This window comes from Mytilus galloprovincialis, chromosome 3 (genome assembly GCF_965363235.1).
Source record: "Mytilus galloprovincialis chromosome 3, xbMytGall1.hap1.1, whole genome shotgun sequence".
Lineage (NCBI taxonomy): Eukaryota > Metazoa > Mollusca > Bivalvia > Mytilida > Mytilidae > Mytilus > Mytilus galloprovincialis.
In genome coordinates this window covers 46,761,832-46,782,032 of record NC_134840.1, presented here as the reverse complement: position 1 = coordinate 46,782,032, position 20,201 = coordinate 46,761,832, and the positions used below count along the sequence as shown (strand labels likewise).

At 34.3% G+C, this 20,201-nt stretch overlaps 2 protein-coding genes across 2 annotated transcripts; both read right to left on the bottom strand.

Moving 5' to 3' along the window:
* Positions 1 to 2,019: 2,019 nt before the first annotated feature.
* Positions 2,020 to 4,359, bottom strand: LOC143068135 (macrophage-expressed gene 1 protein-like). Its single transcript, XM_076241944.1, has one exon. It carries the CDS (start codon positions 4,316 to 4,318, stop codon positions 2,174 to 2,176), a length of 2,145 nt encoding a protein of 714 aa, XP_076098059.1. The 5' UTR covers positions 4,319 to 4,359; the 3' UTR covers positions 2,020 to 2,173.
* Positions 4,360 to 9,703: 5,344 nt separating this feature from the next.
* LOC143068134 (macrophage-expressed gene 1 protein-like) lies at positions 9,704 to 12,045 on the bottom strand. The gene has a single exon (XM_076241943.1). It carries the CDS (start codon positions 11,971 to 11,973, stop codon positions 9,814 to 9,816), a length of 2,160 nt encoding a protein of 719 aa, XP_076098058.1. The 5' UTR covers positions 11,974 to 12,045; the 3' UTR covers positions 9,704 to 9,813.
* Positions 12,046 to 20,201: the final 8,156 nt, after the last annotated feature.

Sequence of the window (20,201 nt, the reverse complement as noted above, 5' to 3'; positions counted from 1 at the left end):
TACATATTCCAGCAGCACCTGCAAATGAAGTATATATCTTCCAGTTGATACGCTATTCTAACGCTTGCATTTTGGTTTCCTTGATAAAGGGTTGTTGATCACAAGTAAGCCGTTTCATCATGCGTTCCAAGTGGTGAATGTGAAATCATCACCCAATGGTGAACTTTCCATTCTGTGTAGCGAAATTCCAGTAGCGCATGCATACGGAGTATTTATCTCATAATTGATACGATATTCCCGTGATTGATTTCCTTGATTGATGGTTGCTGCTCGCAAGGAAGCTATTAAACCAAGAGTTTCAAATGGTGCAGTTGAAATCATCCCTTCGTAAATCTTACGGACGCCATCGAATTGGTTGACCGTTATGAAATATTCGTTTCACCGATGTAGTGGATATGTTCGTTATGTCGTAACTACAATCCGTTCCTTATTCACGAATGTGACCTACCGAATTAGACTATAAACCGGGTTTGTAATAACATGAGCAACACGACGGATGCCGCATGCGGATCACCTGATATCATACCCAGTTTTGGGTGGGGTTCGTGTAGCTTAGTCTTCAGTTTTCTATGTTTTGTCTAGTGTAGTATTATTTGTCTGTTTTTCTTTTCTTTTTTTCATTTTTAGCCATGACGTTGTCAGTTTTTTTTTTTTCGATCAATGAGTTTGAAATAAAGGCAACAGTAGTATACCGCTGTTTAAAACTCATAAATCTATAGACAAAAAACAAAATCGGGGTAACAAACTAAAACTGAGGGAAACGCATTAAATATTACAAATATTACAGGGGAACAACGACACAACATTAAAATGTAACACACACAGCAACGGACTAAGCATTAGACAAAATCCGATGAGAATGTCCCTCTGATATCTTACACCCCATTTTCGTAATTTTACGATCGCAAACACGAGTTGGTTATTCGTTATGGAACACCTGGATATGTTCCTTCCACTTTTCCCATCATTTGACTACGAATTAATACTTATCACCGGGTTTGTACTTAGATGAGCAACACGACGGATGCCACATGGAGAGTGGGATCTGCTTCCCCTTCCCTTCTGTTGTATCTCTTTTTGGTCTTTTTTACTTTTTTCTAAATGGTGTTGTACTGTGGATTCATTATACTAAAAGTAATTCGTTGGATACCAATTTTGGATCTCGTGCGAACATGTAAACCGCGAAATTAAATGTTCAGCGAATGACGACTTTTCTATAGGCTTGTAAGCAGACCTTAGCAAAACCACGACATTACATATCCTCAAACATACAAGTTTTCCTTTATCCAAGAAAATTGGTACCCACGAAAATAAATGAATCCACAATAAGTTAATTTTTGACTTGTGAGTTTGAATGTCCCAAAATCTGAATATTACTTCTACAGTTTAGTCTGTTTAGAGTTATATCCATTTGAATTGACTCTGTACTTATACATCCCGTCATTGTGTTATTGATCTAAGATAATTTTTTGTATTCTTGTCTTTCTTTTTATTAATCTGTTATGCTTTTTTCAACTGATTTTTATAGTTTGTCCTCGTGTTGTACTGTTTCGCCACTGTCCCAGGTAGGTTAGGGGAGGGTTGGCTGCCTTCAACAATGAGTAAAAGCTACTACTCTTATGATATCATCAAGGAGGAATAGTTAACCAGGATTGATATCGACCCAGCGGCAGCAAGACATTAACTGTGCCAATATCGCTGAAACAGATGAGCATTTTGTCGATTAATGTCTCTTCAATGATAACCTAAGACAATATATTTAAAAATACAAAGCCATTTGCAAACGCTGAAGAGCTGATAATACCAAAAGTAGTCAGAAGTAAAGTCAAACCGGACAAGGAATCAGAGTTACGCATAAGCTAATAACATTTCTTAGTTCACAACGATTGTATTAATTGTACATCTTTTGTTTGCTAAAGAACGAGTTATGCGATTTGATAGAATTAACAAAATTAATTAACCTATGTGTGAACTGGTTAAACATGAATAAGCATATAAAATAAAAGTATAATTTTCAGGTTGATTTGAAATATTTTATACAGCAACGTGGCATTACATTCTTAGACAATAAAAACTTTTTAATAAAAGGCAGTTAAATATAAAAGCCTGCACTGAAAAATCAAATAATGAATAGTCATGAATAATATTTTAAACATAATTTTCTACATGCACATTAGGCTTTCAATTTTGTGTAGGCGTCAGCTTTTGGAACCCTTTTCCTGGAAATGACATAAACGAAAAATCCTATAAAAATTACAAAAGAGAACGTAATCCCAACTGAGCCGCCAACTACTCCAAGAATCTGTTCAGTTGATATTTGTTCGGCATTATTTTGTTTTCCGTGTTTTTCTTCTGTATCCGTCGATCCAAATAAACCACTGTTCTTATCTGGAGTATCTCCGTTTGCTTTTTGTCTCGCCATTAGAAGTTCATTATTGTCAAGGAAATCGCCACTGTTTACAATCCAGCTGGTATTAGTTCCGTTGAACCCGGTGAATCCTACAGGAACTGAATAGATCTGAGTCCAGCTTTGACCATCCTCGCTAATGACGTGGATTGATGATATATTTTGGCCTGATGGTTTTCGCATAAATGGTGGACTTCTTATAGGTATAAATGCAGTGGCAGATGATTTTTGTGTAGCACAATAATTAATTTCACATTCGTTTACGATTGTTGCTAAGTGTTCACTGTACCCAGCCTGACAGTGTGTGGCGTTCTGGTTTACGGCTAACGAATTATCATTTTGACAACTAAAGAAACCATCAAACGGGATTGAATATTGGAAACCATTTTCAATATCATCTGAAACACAAATTTTCAAATCTTCTGCTAGTCCAATAGCGGTAAAGTACTGTGGACAACTCTGGTGTTGTGTAACGACATTTGGTAGTTGAGTTGTATACAAACCACCAAACAAGTATCCCGAGAATCTTTGATTTCCTTCTTGAGGAGAGCACCAATAAGACTGATAGATTGCTGTTCCAAGGTTCGAAGTAGTTTCACAGTGTTTCCAGAAGATCATATATTTTGAACATGTACGATGCACTTCCTGTTTGTTTTCCTGTCCCAAATACAATGGTACTGCGACGAAACCGGTCGGACAAGAAAAATCTCCAGTCATCGGATTTTTACTTAAGAACGTATCGCATATCCCATGGATGTTCCCAGTTGTATTGCAGGTTTGGAATACTCCACCAAAATTAGTATTAGTAATGGTAAGGTTATATTCACAAGTTCCATCATCGACATTGGCTAAGTAATTGTAGTTTGGAGAATCCCTGTCCGTACATCCGCGATGAGTATTCAATTTGTAATAAGTTTTAATGGCACTCTCTACAGCAGCGGCTGTATCAGTCACAATGGAAATCGACAGTTCTGGGAACACGTATTCGTTTATAATGAAATGCAGTGGATCCCCTGATCGGTCTACTGACACCAAGTTCTTGTCTATTTGATTGACCCAGTCGTTGATTGTAAAGTTAACGGGTAAATATAAAGGACCACCATGTGTAAGAATCGAAGAATGTGTCTTTGATGCAAGGTATTTTGTCATGACATCGGCGGGGATTGTTATTCCAACTTGTACTCCGAAAAGTTCGGCTCCTGCAGCAGCTGATATTTGAAATTTATCGATTGTATCGTCTTGCAATAGTTCTCGCTTGACATGGTCGACTTTTACTATCGATGCTCCACTGTCAATGCTAGTAATCACATGTGTACCAAAGTCTCTTACCAGTAACTGACTCTCATATCTTGCAGATGATGTTTTATTATTCAATATATGATTGGCTATACTCATTACTTTTGATTTGAAAGACGGATCTAAATTGACATCTGGTTGAAGTTTGGCGTTGTATTGAACGTAATGAGCTTTAACCTTCATTGCAATTGAATTATCATTGATCATGTTACTCTTAAACTTTTGAAAATCAAATGAAAATTTACCGTTTATTGGAATATCGTCAACAGCTACACTTCCGTCTAGATTGATGGAGACTGCAATGTCTGACGTTGCGTTTTCGACGTGCTCGATAAATTGAGAGTATCGCTCGACATTACTTGATCTTATAGGAATGACATTGACGTAGTCAGGAACAAGAAAAACACCATCCTCTGTCGTCCGACATGTCGAATATGTAAACTGGACGACCCTTCCTCGGTTTTCATTTCTCAAATTATCCCAGCCACTGCCTGGTAAAACTTCATATCGGTACACAGTAGAATTGTTATTCTGGCATTCTCCGGGGATTGTCTGGCAAAGGTTTGGAACGATCAAAACAAATAGTGCAGTCAGGAAAATCTCTGCTCTCACCATTTTTGATTTCAATATATAACTGTTTATTGGTGTTTATCGCCACAGTTTATAATGCAGGGTGGTTTGGTGATAGTATATTTAATCTTTACTTTATCATGTTCATCTTCTTTTATCAGTATGTCCAAATTTCATTTCGTTTGCTGTGAATGTTGATATTCAGGGGAGTTGACATAAAAGTGACAACAAATTTTAAAAAATAAAACGTTTGATGAGGACACATGAAATCAACGAAAGTTCAATCTTTTATATGTTGTTATTCCTCAGTACTATATTCGGTGCAGGTTTTTTTTGGCCATTTCATTTTCTTTCGGTTCAGTTGGAGGTTCAACCCTAAAGCTTTCCCTCTTTCTAATCTCTATGCTCTACAATTCACTGTTGATGAAATATTTGTAAATATTGTTCATATGTTAATAATAAATAAAAACACGTGGGTAAATATGACAAAGAAAATTTGGACTTAATATAAACTCATGAATTATAGATTACAAATTTTCAATTAATGGACATGTCAACATATATAATCTACAACAAGAAGGACGCAATTGCATTTGCGCCAATTTTGACAAAATCCAATCTCTCATTATCACCACAAGGTAATATTTCATTTGCGTCAAAAAGTGTCTTTTGAATAAAGCTATGTGTTATAGATGTTTTATTTACTTGTATTTACTTGTATTATTGGCGCAAATGAAATGTTTTATTTTGGAATCAAATACAAAATATGGTTTCTGGTGCAAATAAAAGATTTTTTTGGCGCAAATAAAATGCCTTAGGTGTAAAAGCAAAGAATCGAAAAAAGAAAATAGGCTCCCTCCCTTGAAAAAAATCAATAAACAAAATGATATAAAACAGCAGAACAAAACAATAAAAAAAACCAGCAAACAACAGCACAAAACAATAAAAAAAAAAAAAAAAACACCAGCAAACAAACAAACAAATTTAAATAACACAAACTAACAAATAGCTTTTGCAGCTTTGATCACGAAGCTCCAGGATTTAAACATCATTGACATTGGAATATGCCTTTTCCTAGTGAAAGTAAATCAAGTAAAGCGCCCCAGTCAAACCTAATGTTAAAATTGTTATTTTCATTTTTATCTTTATAAGCAAAGTTTCCTTCCAGTTGAAATTAAAAAAAAAACAAATTTAGATTGACCTGTTTCTATTTCCGCTCAAACATATTTTGAGCATATTCTGATATTGTTATTTTCGTTTAACTTGGTTGGCAAAGGCTCCCATCCGGTTCAAAGTCTGATAAATTTTAGTCGACTTGTTTTTATTTCCGAACAAAATTATTCTAAGGGAGTTGACTTAGTTTCATACTAATACATTTGAACCATTGGCTTATAGAACAATACGGTCTTTTATTTTGGTGTCGTTTGGCTTCTGTCTTATTGACATACACTAACGTGTCCTTTTATTTGTATGGTTTTAGTTTGAATATTATGGTAGATTACAACACGAAAATTGGGATACTTCAACTTATCGTTTGCCACATCTGAAAATTAAGCCGATGATATTATACAAGTATATTTATTATGATTTCTGCTTCAGCATTGAGTGGCGTTCGTTCAGAAAAGGTACCTGTTTCGTCCTTTATACTAAATAGAGTTCGTTTAGAAACAGAAATTGCTTACCCTTCAAGAGTACCTGTTCCCCCTCGATATTAAGTGGACTTTGTGTAGAAACAGTATTTGCTTACGCTTCAAGAGTACATGCTTGCCCTCAATATTAAGTGAAGTTCGTGTAGAAGCAAGAGTTGCTTACACTTCCAAAACAACTGTTTTCACTCTCAATTTTGTAAGGATGTTTTGTTTAGAAGCAGGAACTGCTACTCTACTACAATACTTGTTTTCGCTCTCATTTCTTCTTTTAAATGGGGTCAACCTGAATGGGAACAAATTACCTCCCATATCTGAAGAACTTTTAATTTATTTCGTTAGTCATTGTTTTCAAATTCTGAAATTACAATATTCTACTATTAAGCTGTATATTTGTGGTATTAGATACATGTGTCTCAAGGACAACATCCCCTCACCTTTTCAATCATCAGACAAAGACCATAAATCAATGGTTCGACTATCTTTATTTCTAAAGTCCGTTAAACGTTCACAAAAACAGTCAGTTAGGCCAAGATTTCCAATTACTTCTGACATACTAAAGCAAATGTGTGTTAAACTGAAGAGAGGTTTTTTTTCAGAATTTATAGACTTAATGCTGGAAACTGTTTGTATAGTAGCATTTCATGGATTTTTACGTTGTGGTGAATTTACTGTAGATAACGCATCTAACTTTGATTCAGAATCTAATTTATGTGTTTCTGATGTTACATTTTATGAAGATTTTGCAATTCTTCATCTAAAGCAGTCTAAAACTGATCCTTTTAGGAAAGGCATTGACATACAACTGCATAGGCTAAACAATATCCTATGCCCTTATACAACTTTAAAGCACTACTTACAAATGAGATCAGTTAAAGGGAAATGTGAACTTTCAGATCCTTTGTTCATTAATGAAAATTTTTCAGCTTTAGAAAGAAAATATTTTATTACAAATTTAAAAATTTTATTAGAAGCCTGCGGATACAAAGCAGAGCTATATAATGGCCATTCCTTTCGTATAGGCGCAGCAACCAGTGCTGGAAAAGCTAATGTTGAAGATCACTTAATTAAAACATTGGGTAGATGGAGTTCTGATAGTTATTGTCGCTATATAAGAACAGATAAATCTTCTATTAAGAATGCACAGCAACAAATTTGTAACAATTAAAAATTTCGAACTGTAATTACGTATGTCTTCATATACTTGCATGTATATATAGATATATGCTTGTAAAATCTATGTAGCATTAAGAATAACTCTTGCTAATTTTATTTTCATGAAATAGTCAGTTGTGTGTATGTTATACATTGTGTATCATTAAACTATGTACAGCTTAAATTGTGTTTAATAGAATTCCACAGTGTGTAGTTGAAGGTTAATTTATTCCATTACCCACTTTTTCCCATTTATTACCTTGGGGGTCACTCAGCTGCTTCACACCTGACTTTTTGGACCCTTTCGAAATTGACCACTGGTCTAATTTCTCATTTCCCCCAAGTCATTAAATGTAATACATCTACATTTATTTCTCTATCCACCGTCAATCTAACCCCCTTTATCGTAGCCACCTGCTATGAGATGGAGCAACGCTTCATACCCTTATAGGAACTCATCTGGTTCCGGTTGGTTGACGGAGTGTCCATGTCCATGGGGCTTGGTCCATCTACACCAAGTGTCGTCGACAGGGCCTGGAGCTAAATTTCCCTTAGCTGAGTACTTGACTCCCAAGGGCCAAATTATTTATATGTTTTATTAATAAAAAATAGAAATTAAATAATCTTGTTGTCAGCAGCAAACTCACTGATATAATGTTTGGTCTTACTAGATTCTCGGTTTCAATCTTATAGGGATGTCTATGTCTGAAGGTCACATTAAATGTCAGTTTGTCAACACTTCAGGAGTATGTTAAGAAATAAGTTACAGTACAGGGTATAAAAGAACACCAGAGAACACCTAAACAAGAGAGCTACAAATACAGGGTATAAAATAATCACCCAGAACACCTCTTAAAAAGAGGAGTTCTCAAAAGGTCACAGTTTACTGAATCATGAGGAACACCTAAACAAGAGGCAACCAGCTAAACAAGGTACATGAATCATCAATGAACCACAGAAAGTAGATAACAGACTTAACAATGAATAAGTCATCACTTGCTGTATCCGTCGTTCGTCAATGTCATGGTTACTTCTGTTAAGTTGTGGATTTCAGTCGTTCGGTTATATCTCTAAGTCCCTGGAGTCATAAAATAAATTAAAGCTTATTAATAATCAACAAAACACTAAACGAAACAGAAATTAACAACTATAGGTCACCGTACGGCCTTCAACAATGAACAAAACCCATATCCACAATTTGTTGATTGGAGTTCGTGTTTTTTTTTTTTGGTTTTTTTTTTTTATTATTATTAATCTAGTTGCTACTAGTCATGTAAAGCCTGTTACTTCTTTTTTATTTGAAATAGATATTGTCCAATTGTGTATTCAAGAGAATACTTTAATTTGCGCAGAATTCAGGTTTTGTTTATTTATATCAGATTATAATTAGAATGAAATTCAAAACAGTGTGGCTGTGGCCATTGATTGACACATTAAATTCATCCATTGACTGGGACAATTTAGGTGAACGTTTGTATATAACGACCACTGCTCACTATGTACTTTTTAAAGACACTTAAACTATGGGGTCACCAAAGGTTCTCAACACCTTCATAAAGTAATTCGAAAAATTAATCAGAAATAACACGATGTTTTGATTTATATCAATTATATAAATCAAAACATAAAGGTTATTCCTGATTAATTTTTCGAATTATTTTATAATTAAAGGCGCTAAGAAACTTTTTACTCGCCTTAGATTGTCATCTCATAATTTGTTTGTTGAAGTAGGCCGTTATCATGGGGTAAATAGGTTAGATAGAAAGTGTACTCTTTGTACTTTGAATATCACTGAAGATGAATTCCATTTTGTTTTACAATGTGAAAGCTATAGAGACTTGAGGAGACAGTTTATTAAACCTTATTATTATAGACGTCCATCGTCGTTCAAATTAGTGCAACTTCTCAGCACTGAAAATGTAAAAGATTTGCGTAATTTGTGTAAATTCTTGTTTAATGCACTTAATCATAGGACCAAACTGTTATTGGTCAATACTTGATATTTATTTGCTTCTCTGATGTATTATGTCATGTTGTGTTATAGAAATGTATTTGTATTTATTGCACTGATAAGCATAATGTGCTTAAAGTAATGTCTATCGTAGGTACGTCGTGAACAGTGGTCGTTACAGACAAACGTTCACGTAAATTGTCCCAGTCAATGGATGAATTTTATGTGTCAATCAATGGCCACAGCCACACTGTTTTGAATTTCATTCTATTGAAATGATTTAGGCATTTGAAAGCGTTTGTGCCTATTAGCACAGTAATTGCAATTGTTGAAAACATATTTTCTCGATGAAGATAGTTATGCATGGCTATGATTTGGAGTGGTATTATTATTTGTAAAATGACAGCTTATTCTGGAATCTATATTGATATTTTCCAAATATACTGGAGAGACAATAAAAACGTATCTGTGTTATTTGTGTTATTTTCACTGTAATGTTTTCAGACTGTGCATCCTTCGTTTCAGCTTTGATATAACACAATTGCTGCATATTTAAATCTCAGATCTAGGATTTGAAATTTTGATGTGACATTGTAAGCATTCCATCGTGACATTCAACAACTACAAACGAGTCATTTTGCTTCCACACGTTAAAAAAAACTAATATCAACAAAAGTATAAGTTATAATAATGTTTTATCAAAAAAAAATTAAAAATAACAAATCAACCTAAACAAATCATTTTAAATTGCTTTTTTTTTTGTCATTAACTTCACAGAACATTTTGGTTCACTCCACCTTCTTGTTACGTTTTCTTGTAATCTTCGATAAAACTCCGACGGCAACGAAAATTGAAATCAATGTCGCAATAACGGACACAGCAGCAACAATCGCGATTTCAAATAAAGACATTTTCCTTGTACCTTTTCTCTCTTTAGTTGCGCCAAAACCATTTAATCCTTCCTTAGTACTTTCGGAAAACTGTGATTGTTTACTTTCTGTAGCACCATTTTTAGCCTTTAGCAATTCGATGATATTTAAGTCTTTTCCATCATTTGTAATCCATCCTTTAACATCTTCCACGAAACCTGTAAAACCTGCAGGAACGAGGTAAATACTGGTCCAACTTGTTCCTTCATTGCTTATTATGTAACTGCTATTGTCATTACGCTCCATTCGTTGACGAAGAAATGGTGGGCTTCTGATTTGAGAAGAGAGAACAGAATATTTCGTTTTCATACAGTAATTCACCTCACATCCTTCATCTTCAGTAGCAAGATGTTCACTATAACCACTTGGACAAGTTTTTGGCGGAGATCCAGTAGTGTAATACTTGTTTGCCAATGGATTGCCATGTTGGCAGCTGAAGAGCCCTCCAAATGGTGCCGAATATCTTTCTCCGTTTTGATAATCATCGCTCACACATATCGTTAAATCGGATGTGATATGTAAAGGCGTAAAGACTGATGGGCAACCATGAGCATTTGCCAACGGATTTGGAAATACCGTTGTGAAAAGTCCTCCAAATAGGTAACCAGAATTGTCAGGAACGTTGTTTTTTACGGCTGCGCACCAGTAAGATTGAAAAGAAGCAGAACCAAAATGAGGTATATTTTGACATTTCTTCCAAAAGATGAAATAGTTACTACATTCTTGTGTCATTTCGGTTTTAGATGTATTACCGGAGAAAAGAGGGACCACGTCGTATCCTACTGGGCAAGTGTCAGCTCCTGTCTTTGGATTTTTTGTTGTCAAGGCATCACATAAATTTTCCGAGAGGTCACCATTATAACTGCAAGTTTGGAAAACACCACCGAATGTCAAATTCACACCAGCATCGTGACAAGAACCATCGTCAACGTTCGCTATATAATTAAAATTAGGAGAATTTACATTTGTGCATCCTTTGATGGTGTTGTATTTGTAGTACGTTGCAATTGATTCTTCCACCAATGACGCCGTTTGTTCTATAATTGAAATTGGAAGTTGTGCAAAGTTGTTAGAGTTAATTACGAAATTAATCGGATCACCAGAACGATCAATAGCGGCTAAATTACTACCAATACCATCAACCCATTCATTTATACTGAAATTGACTGGTTTGAATAACGGACCTCCATGAGTTCGGACAGATGAATGTGTTCGTAGATTCAGATATTGTGTAACTGTGGTATCGGATGTCGATGAAGCATGGTTGTATTCAATTCCACTCCCAAAAAATGAAAATCCAGCAGACTTTGCAATATCTGATCTATGCATGTCACTGTTTTGAACTGCTGTTCGATTCAGCTGTTCAATTTTATATATTAATGCTCCAGCATTAACGCTTGTCACTACATGTGTTCCAAAATCTCTGATAAGTAACTGGCTTTCGTATCTTGCCGTGTGTTTTTGTCCAGATAGCAAATTATCAGCAATTGTCAGAACACGATCTCTAAAAGCGTCATCTAGGTCTATTTCAGTTAGCAGCTTAGACACATATTTTTCATACCTAGCCCCTACCCTTACTGTCATTGAATTGTCACTTATCTGATTTGTCTTGACCTCTTGATACTCTGAAGAATAGCTCCCGTGGATATCAAAGATGAACGGTATCCCAACATTCCCGCCAACATTGATCGATTTAGAAGTAGCAGACGTGTAATTTTTCCAGTTGTCAATGATTTCTGAGAAAATGTCCACACTGCTAGATTTAACCTGTAACACGAATACATTGTCCGGTATTAGGTATAAGCCATCATCTGTTGTTTTACATTGAGAATACTTGAACTGAATTACTTTCCCGCGGTTTTCGTTCAATAAGTTGTCCCATCCGATACCTGGAAGGTTTGCATATTCATAATTTGTCAAGCTCGTTCCAAGACAGTCTCTCACTGTAGAAAGGGTGTGCCCTTCTATAAAACATGTTATTGTCAGAACGACAGAAAACAGCAATTTCACTTTCATCATTTCAAATGACACTATCCAATATAAACAAATAGGCTTAAAACTTTATCACATTGTTTGAATATTTATGATTAATAAACAAGTATGATAAGTTTTATAGTCATATCAAATTTTGGATTGATATAGATGTAGGGCGATCATGAGATTAGATTGCCTATGTTTATAAATAATACATAAAACTATTCCCCCATAATCCGAATCCATATTTTGACTTTACAGATACAATATTTTAATCTGATGATAGTTACTATAGGTCGCCGTACGGCTTTCAAACATTACCAAAATACATACCGTATAGTAAACTTAATTTACTCCTAAATCCCCGTCGTGGCAAAATGTTAAATATATAAACAAGTAAACCAATGGCGAGATTTGTTTAAAGACAATAAATAAAAAACAAGCATGACAAACAACCACTGAATGACAGTCCTCGGAGTTTGAAAAGGTACATACAGAAAGTTGCGGAGTTCAACTTGCTTGAAAGCGCTCAACTTGGACAGTAGTGTGACTGCACATTACACGAACGCACTCAACAAATCAGTTGAAAATGATAAACTTAGAAGATGGGTCCGAAGGGGAAAAAATACGTTCAGTACCGATCAAAGAGTACTTACTACCAGTTCAACTTAATTGAACTTCTAGTTCACATGCATTTATACAATAACTCAAGAGGTATGCAAATTGGGCGCAAACAAAAACAAATGTAATAACTTTTGGAAGACTATTTTATAAATTAGGGCGTTATTTTTTCAATTGAATTATTCCGTATTTTTCATGTAGGATTCTTTTATAGTCGACTATACGGTATGGGTTTTTCTCGAGGCCGTACGGATGCCTATATTTGTTTACATCCATTTCTTTGAACTTCGGTAGATAGTATCATAACACATTTCCTTATTTTTAAAAGATAAAAGATTAACTTTACTCTGTCGGTTTAGAGGGCAAAAACAAAAATATTAATGAAATAATATGAAACATGCAAAGATGTTGTGTGATAAAATCTTGCGCAATCTTTTGGTCGGGTACAGAAGTACACTTTTTGTGATTTTGATGATTCAAAGGGTTGTTTTAAAGCCGTGGGAACAGTCGGAAACCCGGTTGAAATAGAACAAAAGAATCGAAGCTCTTTGTTAGAGAAGGTGATAAACGTGTACTGTATTGTTTACTATAGTGACAAAAATTTTAAAAGTTAATAAAAACAAACAAAATTACAATATTCTTCTCAATTACGAGGTGTTTTATTTTAAAAACACCACTAGAACAAACCCGCGAAATCGCGCGCATTCAGAGGGTGGTTGAAAGTATGTAAAGTGTTGTAGGAAGATTTAATGACTTGAGAATTTCAGTAATAGGTACATGGGGACAGGAAAATATCTTTTTTATCCCTTCTTCTTTATTTCAAAAATTCCCATTTTTTTGTTTTTATTAATTACAGTGTGAACATATATTTAGTATATTATGAACATGCAAGTCAGGAGCCTGTAAATAGTGGTTGTCGTTTGTTACGTGTTACATATTTGTTTTTCGTTCATATTTTGAACATAAATAAGGCCGTTAGTTTTCTCGTTTGAATTATTTTACACTGTAATTTCGGGGCCTTTTATAGCTGACTATGGGGTATGGGCTTTTCTCATTGTTGAGGGCCGTACCGTGACCTATAGTTGTTAATTTCTGTGTCATTTTTGTCTCTTGTGGAGAGCTGTCTCTTTGGCAAACATACCACATCTTCTTTCATTGAAATCAATAAATTTTTGTAAAAGATTTAATGAATTTCAGAAAAGGTTTCAAAAGTCATAGGTACATTGGGACATGATAGTTGTTTTTCTAGACCGGCTCCTCCTTTTCCTCCCCAAAAATTCCTCTTTGGTTTCTATTAATTTTAATAACACATGGATAATTTTAGCGCTTATCTGTATAGTATATACATTCATTACTATAAATAAAGTGTATTTGTTTTTACTTTCAATTCTCACTTTACTAATCGATCCTAGGATGAAATTTGAAAAAAATAGGCAGGACAGGAGTCTTGAGTTAAAAAAAAAAAGGCAGGATGAGACACTTGCAAAAAAAAAAAGTCAGGACGACAATTTTAGGTAAAAAAAAGTTAGGATAAACTAAAAAAAAAAAGGCAGGACCGAACAGAGTGAAAAATAAAAAGGCAGGACAGAGATTACAGCTAAAAAAAAATGCAGGACAAAATTTTTCATCCTAGCCCCCCCATAAAAATCAAATGGTAGCTCCCTAAATGTATGTTCAAAGTATAAAGAAAACGCAAACCGGAAGTCTAATCTGACTTAAAATTTCGTCCAATGTCGGAATAATATCCGGACGCCTTTTTTTCTCGTTTTTCTCCCAAAATAACTCAATCTGAATAATCATATGAATGGATGACAAATGCGACTATGCCATGTACCTATAGGACATAGAGGCACGATGATTAATTTATTGTGGAAAGAAGAGAAGCGACACACAAAATGAGGTCTTCTCGTTTAATAGTATAGATTTGCATAAGTTTTTAATTTATCTAGTACATAGTTAAGCAAAACAATTAGATTTCAAGTCGACGACATGGGTATCTTTCAAGTTGGATGAAGAAAATGCATAACCTCCGATTTTTTTTAAAAAATTACCACGGACGGAAAACATATCAATCTATTAGTTCAAAAATTTTCGTGTCTGCCCTTCTATTATGTGACTCAAGAAAAAATTCCAAAAAATGGGTAACAATTGTATCGAAAAGAGAAAATCGAGTGCACCTTTTTATGTTACCAGGGCGTGTTTGAGTTGAATATTTTGTTGAAAGTTGAAATATATGGGTCAAGTGAAATACCTATCTAATGAGTGACAAAAACAGAGAAGGTGTGTTCGAATAGCTATTTTTTTTTACTGAAAGTACTTGACGACAGTCTTTCAAGTTGGATGATGAAAATACATATCTTTGAAAAAATAAAAAAAATTGTGTGCGAAAACTAGGGTTTATAGTCTTTATACTATAAAAAAATCTAGTCTGCCTTTCCACGAAATTTTTAATTAGAATTTTTTTTAAATGTTTATGAATTTTCGAAAATTCCACCTGACAACCGATCAGACAATAGTTTTAAATTGAATCAATGCAGACAAGATCATTAACTGATGCTCATTAGCTAGTTGATACATTTGTCTTTTAAAATAAAACTGACATATAAGGATCGTAATGGTGCAATGTGGATAAATTTATCGGTTTCCATGAGCAAAATTGGTAGCGCGTCATCCCAACAATGGCTTCCATTTCTATATTGAGCATAGTGCAACCATAAAATTTTGCGGAAAAGTTCAGTCTTTGCTATCAATACTATAAACTTTAAGCCATTTTTGAATTTCGTCTTTTTGACAATACAAATTAAGGCAAAAGAAAACAGGAATGTACAATTTTATATGATGATGTTTTATGAAATACCCAACGACAAAAAAAAAATAAAATAGCCAAATCTGTTTCCCAAAGGACAAGCTCAGTCTGGCATCTATGAGAATATAACTAATGTAATGAATCGTGTCAACCGTGGTTTCAAATGATAGTTCAAAATAAAGATGTCATGTGTTCTTTCTCACAAGATGCTATATAGGCAATTCGTATTATAGAAAGGCTTCATCGGATATATATGTTTGTAGTAACTTTCTGAATAAATGCCAATAGACCAAATCATATTGTTTTCAACTTTTATTTAAAGCAGTATATTTAAATATTGCTTTGGCAGGAAAAGGTCATTAAAAAAATGACTGGGGTGGGAAAGAACAAATCACCTGCATTTTGTTCTACAAGCGTTCAATTTCAAGACATCTGAAATCTATGGCAACGGAAAATTGTTAGATATTTAACAAAAACCTCTTTACAGCCAAAACAATTCACCTGGAAATTTTTTGTGTAGATCTTGCATTAATGATTATTTTGCTGTTAATGTTTAATAATACCCGTTTCAACATGCCATTTAAACTGTCTATCTGCAGAAGTTTCTGCAAAAACTATAATAAATGGTAACAAGAGTGCACAGGCTGAAATGTCTCGTCTTCTTTACTAATCATTGATATTATGTTGAAAGTCCTAAATATAAAGCTTCATTACAACTGTCACATGAACTTAACATTAACCAATAAAACTAAACATTGACCAACGCAATGAACCATGAAAATGAGGTCAAGGTTAAATGAACCATGCCAGGCAGGCATGTACAGCTACCAATTCTTCAATATAACAAATATAGTTGACCTATTGCTTACAGTTTAAGAAAAACAGACCAAAACAAAAAAGCTTAACACTGAACAATGAACCATGAAAATGAGGTCAAGGTCAAATAAAACCTGAGCGACTGACATATAGATCATAATATATTTTCATACACCAAATATAGTTGACCTATTGCATATAGGTATCGATTATCAGGTTGTCTGCATGTTGACATCGTAAAATATCAGCTGCCAGACATAATATGAAGCTTTTTGTCGAGTAAGCGCAGCGAACGAGATCAAAAAGCCTTCATATTATGTCGAGCAGCTGATATTTTACAATATTAATATGCCGATAACCTGATAATCGATTTATCGGGCTGTATTTGCGTCTTTTGGAAGTATTGTCTTAGTTTCACCAGCAACCAGAAGTTGACTTGATAATTTCGGGTCAAACTTATCAACGTCGGTTCAAACATTATGACGTCGCTGATATGTCCAGGTCAAAGTTATTAAGGCCAGGTCAACGTATTTGACGTCACAAAACCGTGATATGGAGTTTTATTAAGAGCTGAGCAGATTGATATAGACAGTTGGACGACCGATAATATTAATTAATAGAAAACAAGAATGTGTCCACAGTACACGGATGCCCCACTCGCACTATCATTTTCTATGTTTAAAGGACTGTGAAATTGGAATAAATTCTCTAATTTGGCATTAAAATTAGAATGATCTTATCAAAGGGAACATGTATACTAAGTTTCAAGTTGATTGGACTTCTACTTTATCAAAAACTACCTTGACCAAAAACTTTAACCTGAAATTTGCACTATCATTTTCTATGTTCAGTGAACCGTAAAATTGGGGTCAAAACTCTAATTTGGCATTTAAATTAGAAAGATCATATCATAGGGCACATGTATACTAAGTTTCAAGTTGATTGGACTTCAACTTCATCAAAAACTACCTTGACCAAAAACTTTAACCTGAAGCCAAAAACTTTAACCTGAAATTTGCACTATCATTTTCTATGTTCAGTGAACCGTAAAATTGGGGTCAAAACTCTAATTTGGCATTTAAATTAGAAAGATCATATCATAGGGCACATGTATACTAAGTTTCAAGTTGATTGGACTTCAACTTCATCAAAAACTACCTTGACCAAAAACTTTAACCTGAAGCCAAAAACTTTAACCTGAAATTTGCACTATCATTTTCTATGTTCAGTGAACCGTAAAATTGGGGTCAAAACTCTAATTTGGCATTTAAATTAGAAAGATCATATCATAGGGCACATGTATACTAAGTTTCAAGTTGATTGGACTTCTACTTTATCAAAAACTACCTTGACCAAAAACTTTAACCTGAAATTTGCACTATCATTTTCTATGTTCAGTGAACCGTAAAATTGGGGTCAAAACTCTAATTTGGCATTTAAATTAGAAAGATCATATCATAGGGCACATGTATACTAAGTTTCAAGTTGATTGGACTTCAACTTCATCAAAAACTACCTTGACCAAAAACTTTAACCTGAAGCCAAAAACTTTAACCTGAAATTTGCACTATCATTTTCTATGTTCAGTGAACCGTAAAATTGGGGTCAAAACTCTAATTTGGCATTTAAATTAGAAAGATCATATCATAGGGCACATGTATACTAAGTTTCAAGTTGATTGGACTTCTACTTTATCAAAAACTACCTTGACCAAAAACTTTAACCTGAAATTTGCACTATCATTTTCTATGTTCAGTGAACCGTAAAATTGGGGTCAAAACTCTAATTTGGCATTTAAATTAGAAAGATCATATCATAGGGCACATGTATACTAAGTTTCAAGTTGATTGGACTTCAACTTCATCAAAAACTACCTTGACCAAAAACTTTAACCTGAAGCCAAAAACTTTAACCTGAAATTTGCACTATCATTTTCTATGTTCAGTGAACCGTAAAATTGGGGTCAAAACTCTAATTTGGCATTTAAATTAGAAAGATCATATCATAGGGCACATGTATACTAAGTTTCAAGTTGATTGGACTTCAACTTCATCAAAAACTACCTTGACCAAAAACTTTAACCTGAAGCCAAAAACTTTAACCTGAAATTTGCACTATCATTTTCTATGTTCAGTGAACCGTAAAATTGGGGTCAAAACTCTAATTTGGCATTTAAATTAGAAAGATCATATCATAGGGCACATGTATACTAAGTTTCAAGTTGATTGGACTTCAACTTCATCAAAAACTACCTTGACCAAAAACTTTAACCTGAAGCCAAAAACTTTAACCTGAAATTTGCACTATCATTTTCTATGTTCAGTGAACCGTAAAATTGGGGTCAAAACTCTAATTTGGCATTTAAATTAGAAAGATCATATCATAGGGCACATGTATACTAAGTTTCAAGTTGATTGGACTTCAACTTCATCAAAAACTACCTTGACCAAAAACTTTAACCTGAAGCCAAAAACTTTAACCTGAAATTTGCACTATCATTTTCTATGTTCAGTGAACCGTAAAATTGGGGTCAAAACTCTAATTTGGCATTTAAATTAGAAAGATCATATCATAGGGCACATGTATACTAAGTTTCAAGTTGATTGGACTTCTACTTTATCAAAAACTACCTTGACCAAAAACTTTAACCTGAAATTTGCACTATCATTTTCTATGTTCAGTGAACCGTAAAATTGGGGTCAAAACTCTAATTTGGCATTTAAATTAGAAAGATCATATCATAGGGCACATGTATACTAAGTTTCAAGTTGATTGGACTTCAACTTCATCAAAAACTACCTTGACCAAAAACTTTAACCTGAAGCCAAAAACTTTAACCTGAAATTTGCACTATCATTTTCTATGTTCAGTGAACCGTAAAATTGGGGTCAAAACTCTAATTTGGCATTTAAATTAGAAAGATCATATCATAGGGCACATGTATACTAAGTTTCAAGTTGATTGGACTTAAACTTCATCAAAAACTACCTTGACCAAAAACTTTAACCTGAAGCGGGACAGACGGACGGACGAACGAACAGACGGACGGACGAACAGACAGACGGACGGACGCACAGACCAGAAAACATAATGCCCCTCTACTATCGTAGGTGGGGCATAAAAAGACCAAAACTCGAAAACTTTACTTAAACCACTGAACCATGAAAATGAGGTCAAGGTCTGATGACACCTGCCAGCTAGACATGTACATCTTACAATTATTCCATATACCAAATATGGTAGACCTATTGCATACAGTATATGAATAACAGACCAAAACACACAAACTTAAATACAATCGTTGAACCATGAAAATGAGGTCAAGGTCAGATGACACCTACAAGCTAGACATGTACACCTTACAATCATTCCATACACTAAATATAGTAGACCTATTGCATACAGTATAAGAAAAACAGACCAGAACACAAAATCTGAACTATAACCACTGAACCATGAAAATGAGGTAAAGGTCAGATGACACCTGCCAGTTGGACATGTACACCTTACAGTCCTTCCATGCACTAAAATACAAGGGCATGAGGACCTTGCATGGTATGCACATACCAAATTTAGTTATCCAATTACTTATAATAAAAGACATAAAAAGTCTTAACTTTTTTTTCAAGTAGTAACTGAACCATGAAAATGAGGTCAAGGACTTTGAACATTTGACTGACAGAAACTTCGTAACATGAGACATCCATATGCAAAGTATGAAGCATCCAGGTCTTCTACCTTCTAAAATATAAAGTTTTTAAGAAGTTAGCTAACGCCGCCGCCGCTGGATCACTATCCCTATGTCGAGCTTTCTTCAACAAATATCTTTTTAAAGGGCAATATAGCTCATAAATAGGGGACAATTGAAAAGTTTGGTTATTTACCTTATTTTTAGGTCTTTCTTTGCTCATTATTTTTTACTTTTAAAAGATTCTATCTGTTCATCATAGTTAATGCAAAAGATTTAAAATACGAGATTTTAAAAGTCATCTTTCAAAAGCAACAACTTCTATAAGGGATCATTTGATGA

Excerpts from the sequence above, each read along its gene's own strand:
- LOC143068135 (XM_076241944.1), bottom strand. The coding sequence starts at position 4,318 with ATGGTGAGAGCAGAGATTTTCCTGACTGCACTATTTGTTTTGATCGTT.
- LOC143068134 (XM_076241943.1), bottom strand. The coding sequence starts at position 11,973 with ATGATGAAAGTGAAATTGCTGTTTTCTGTCGTTCTGACAATAACATGT.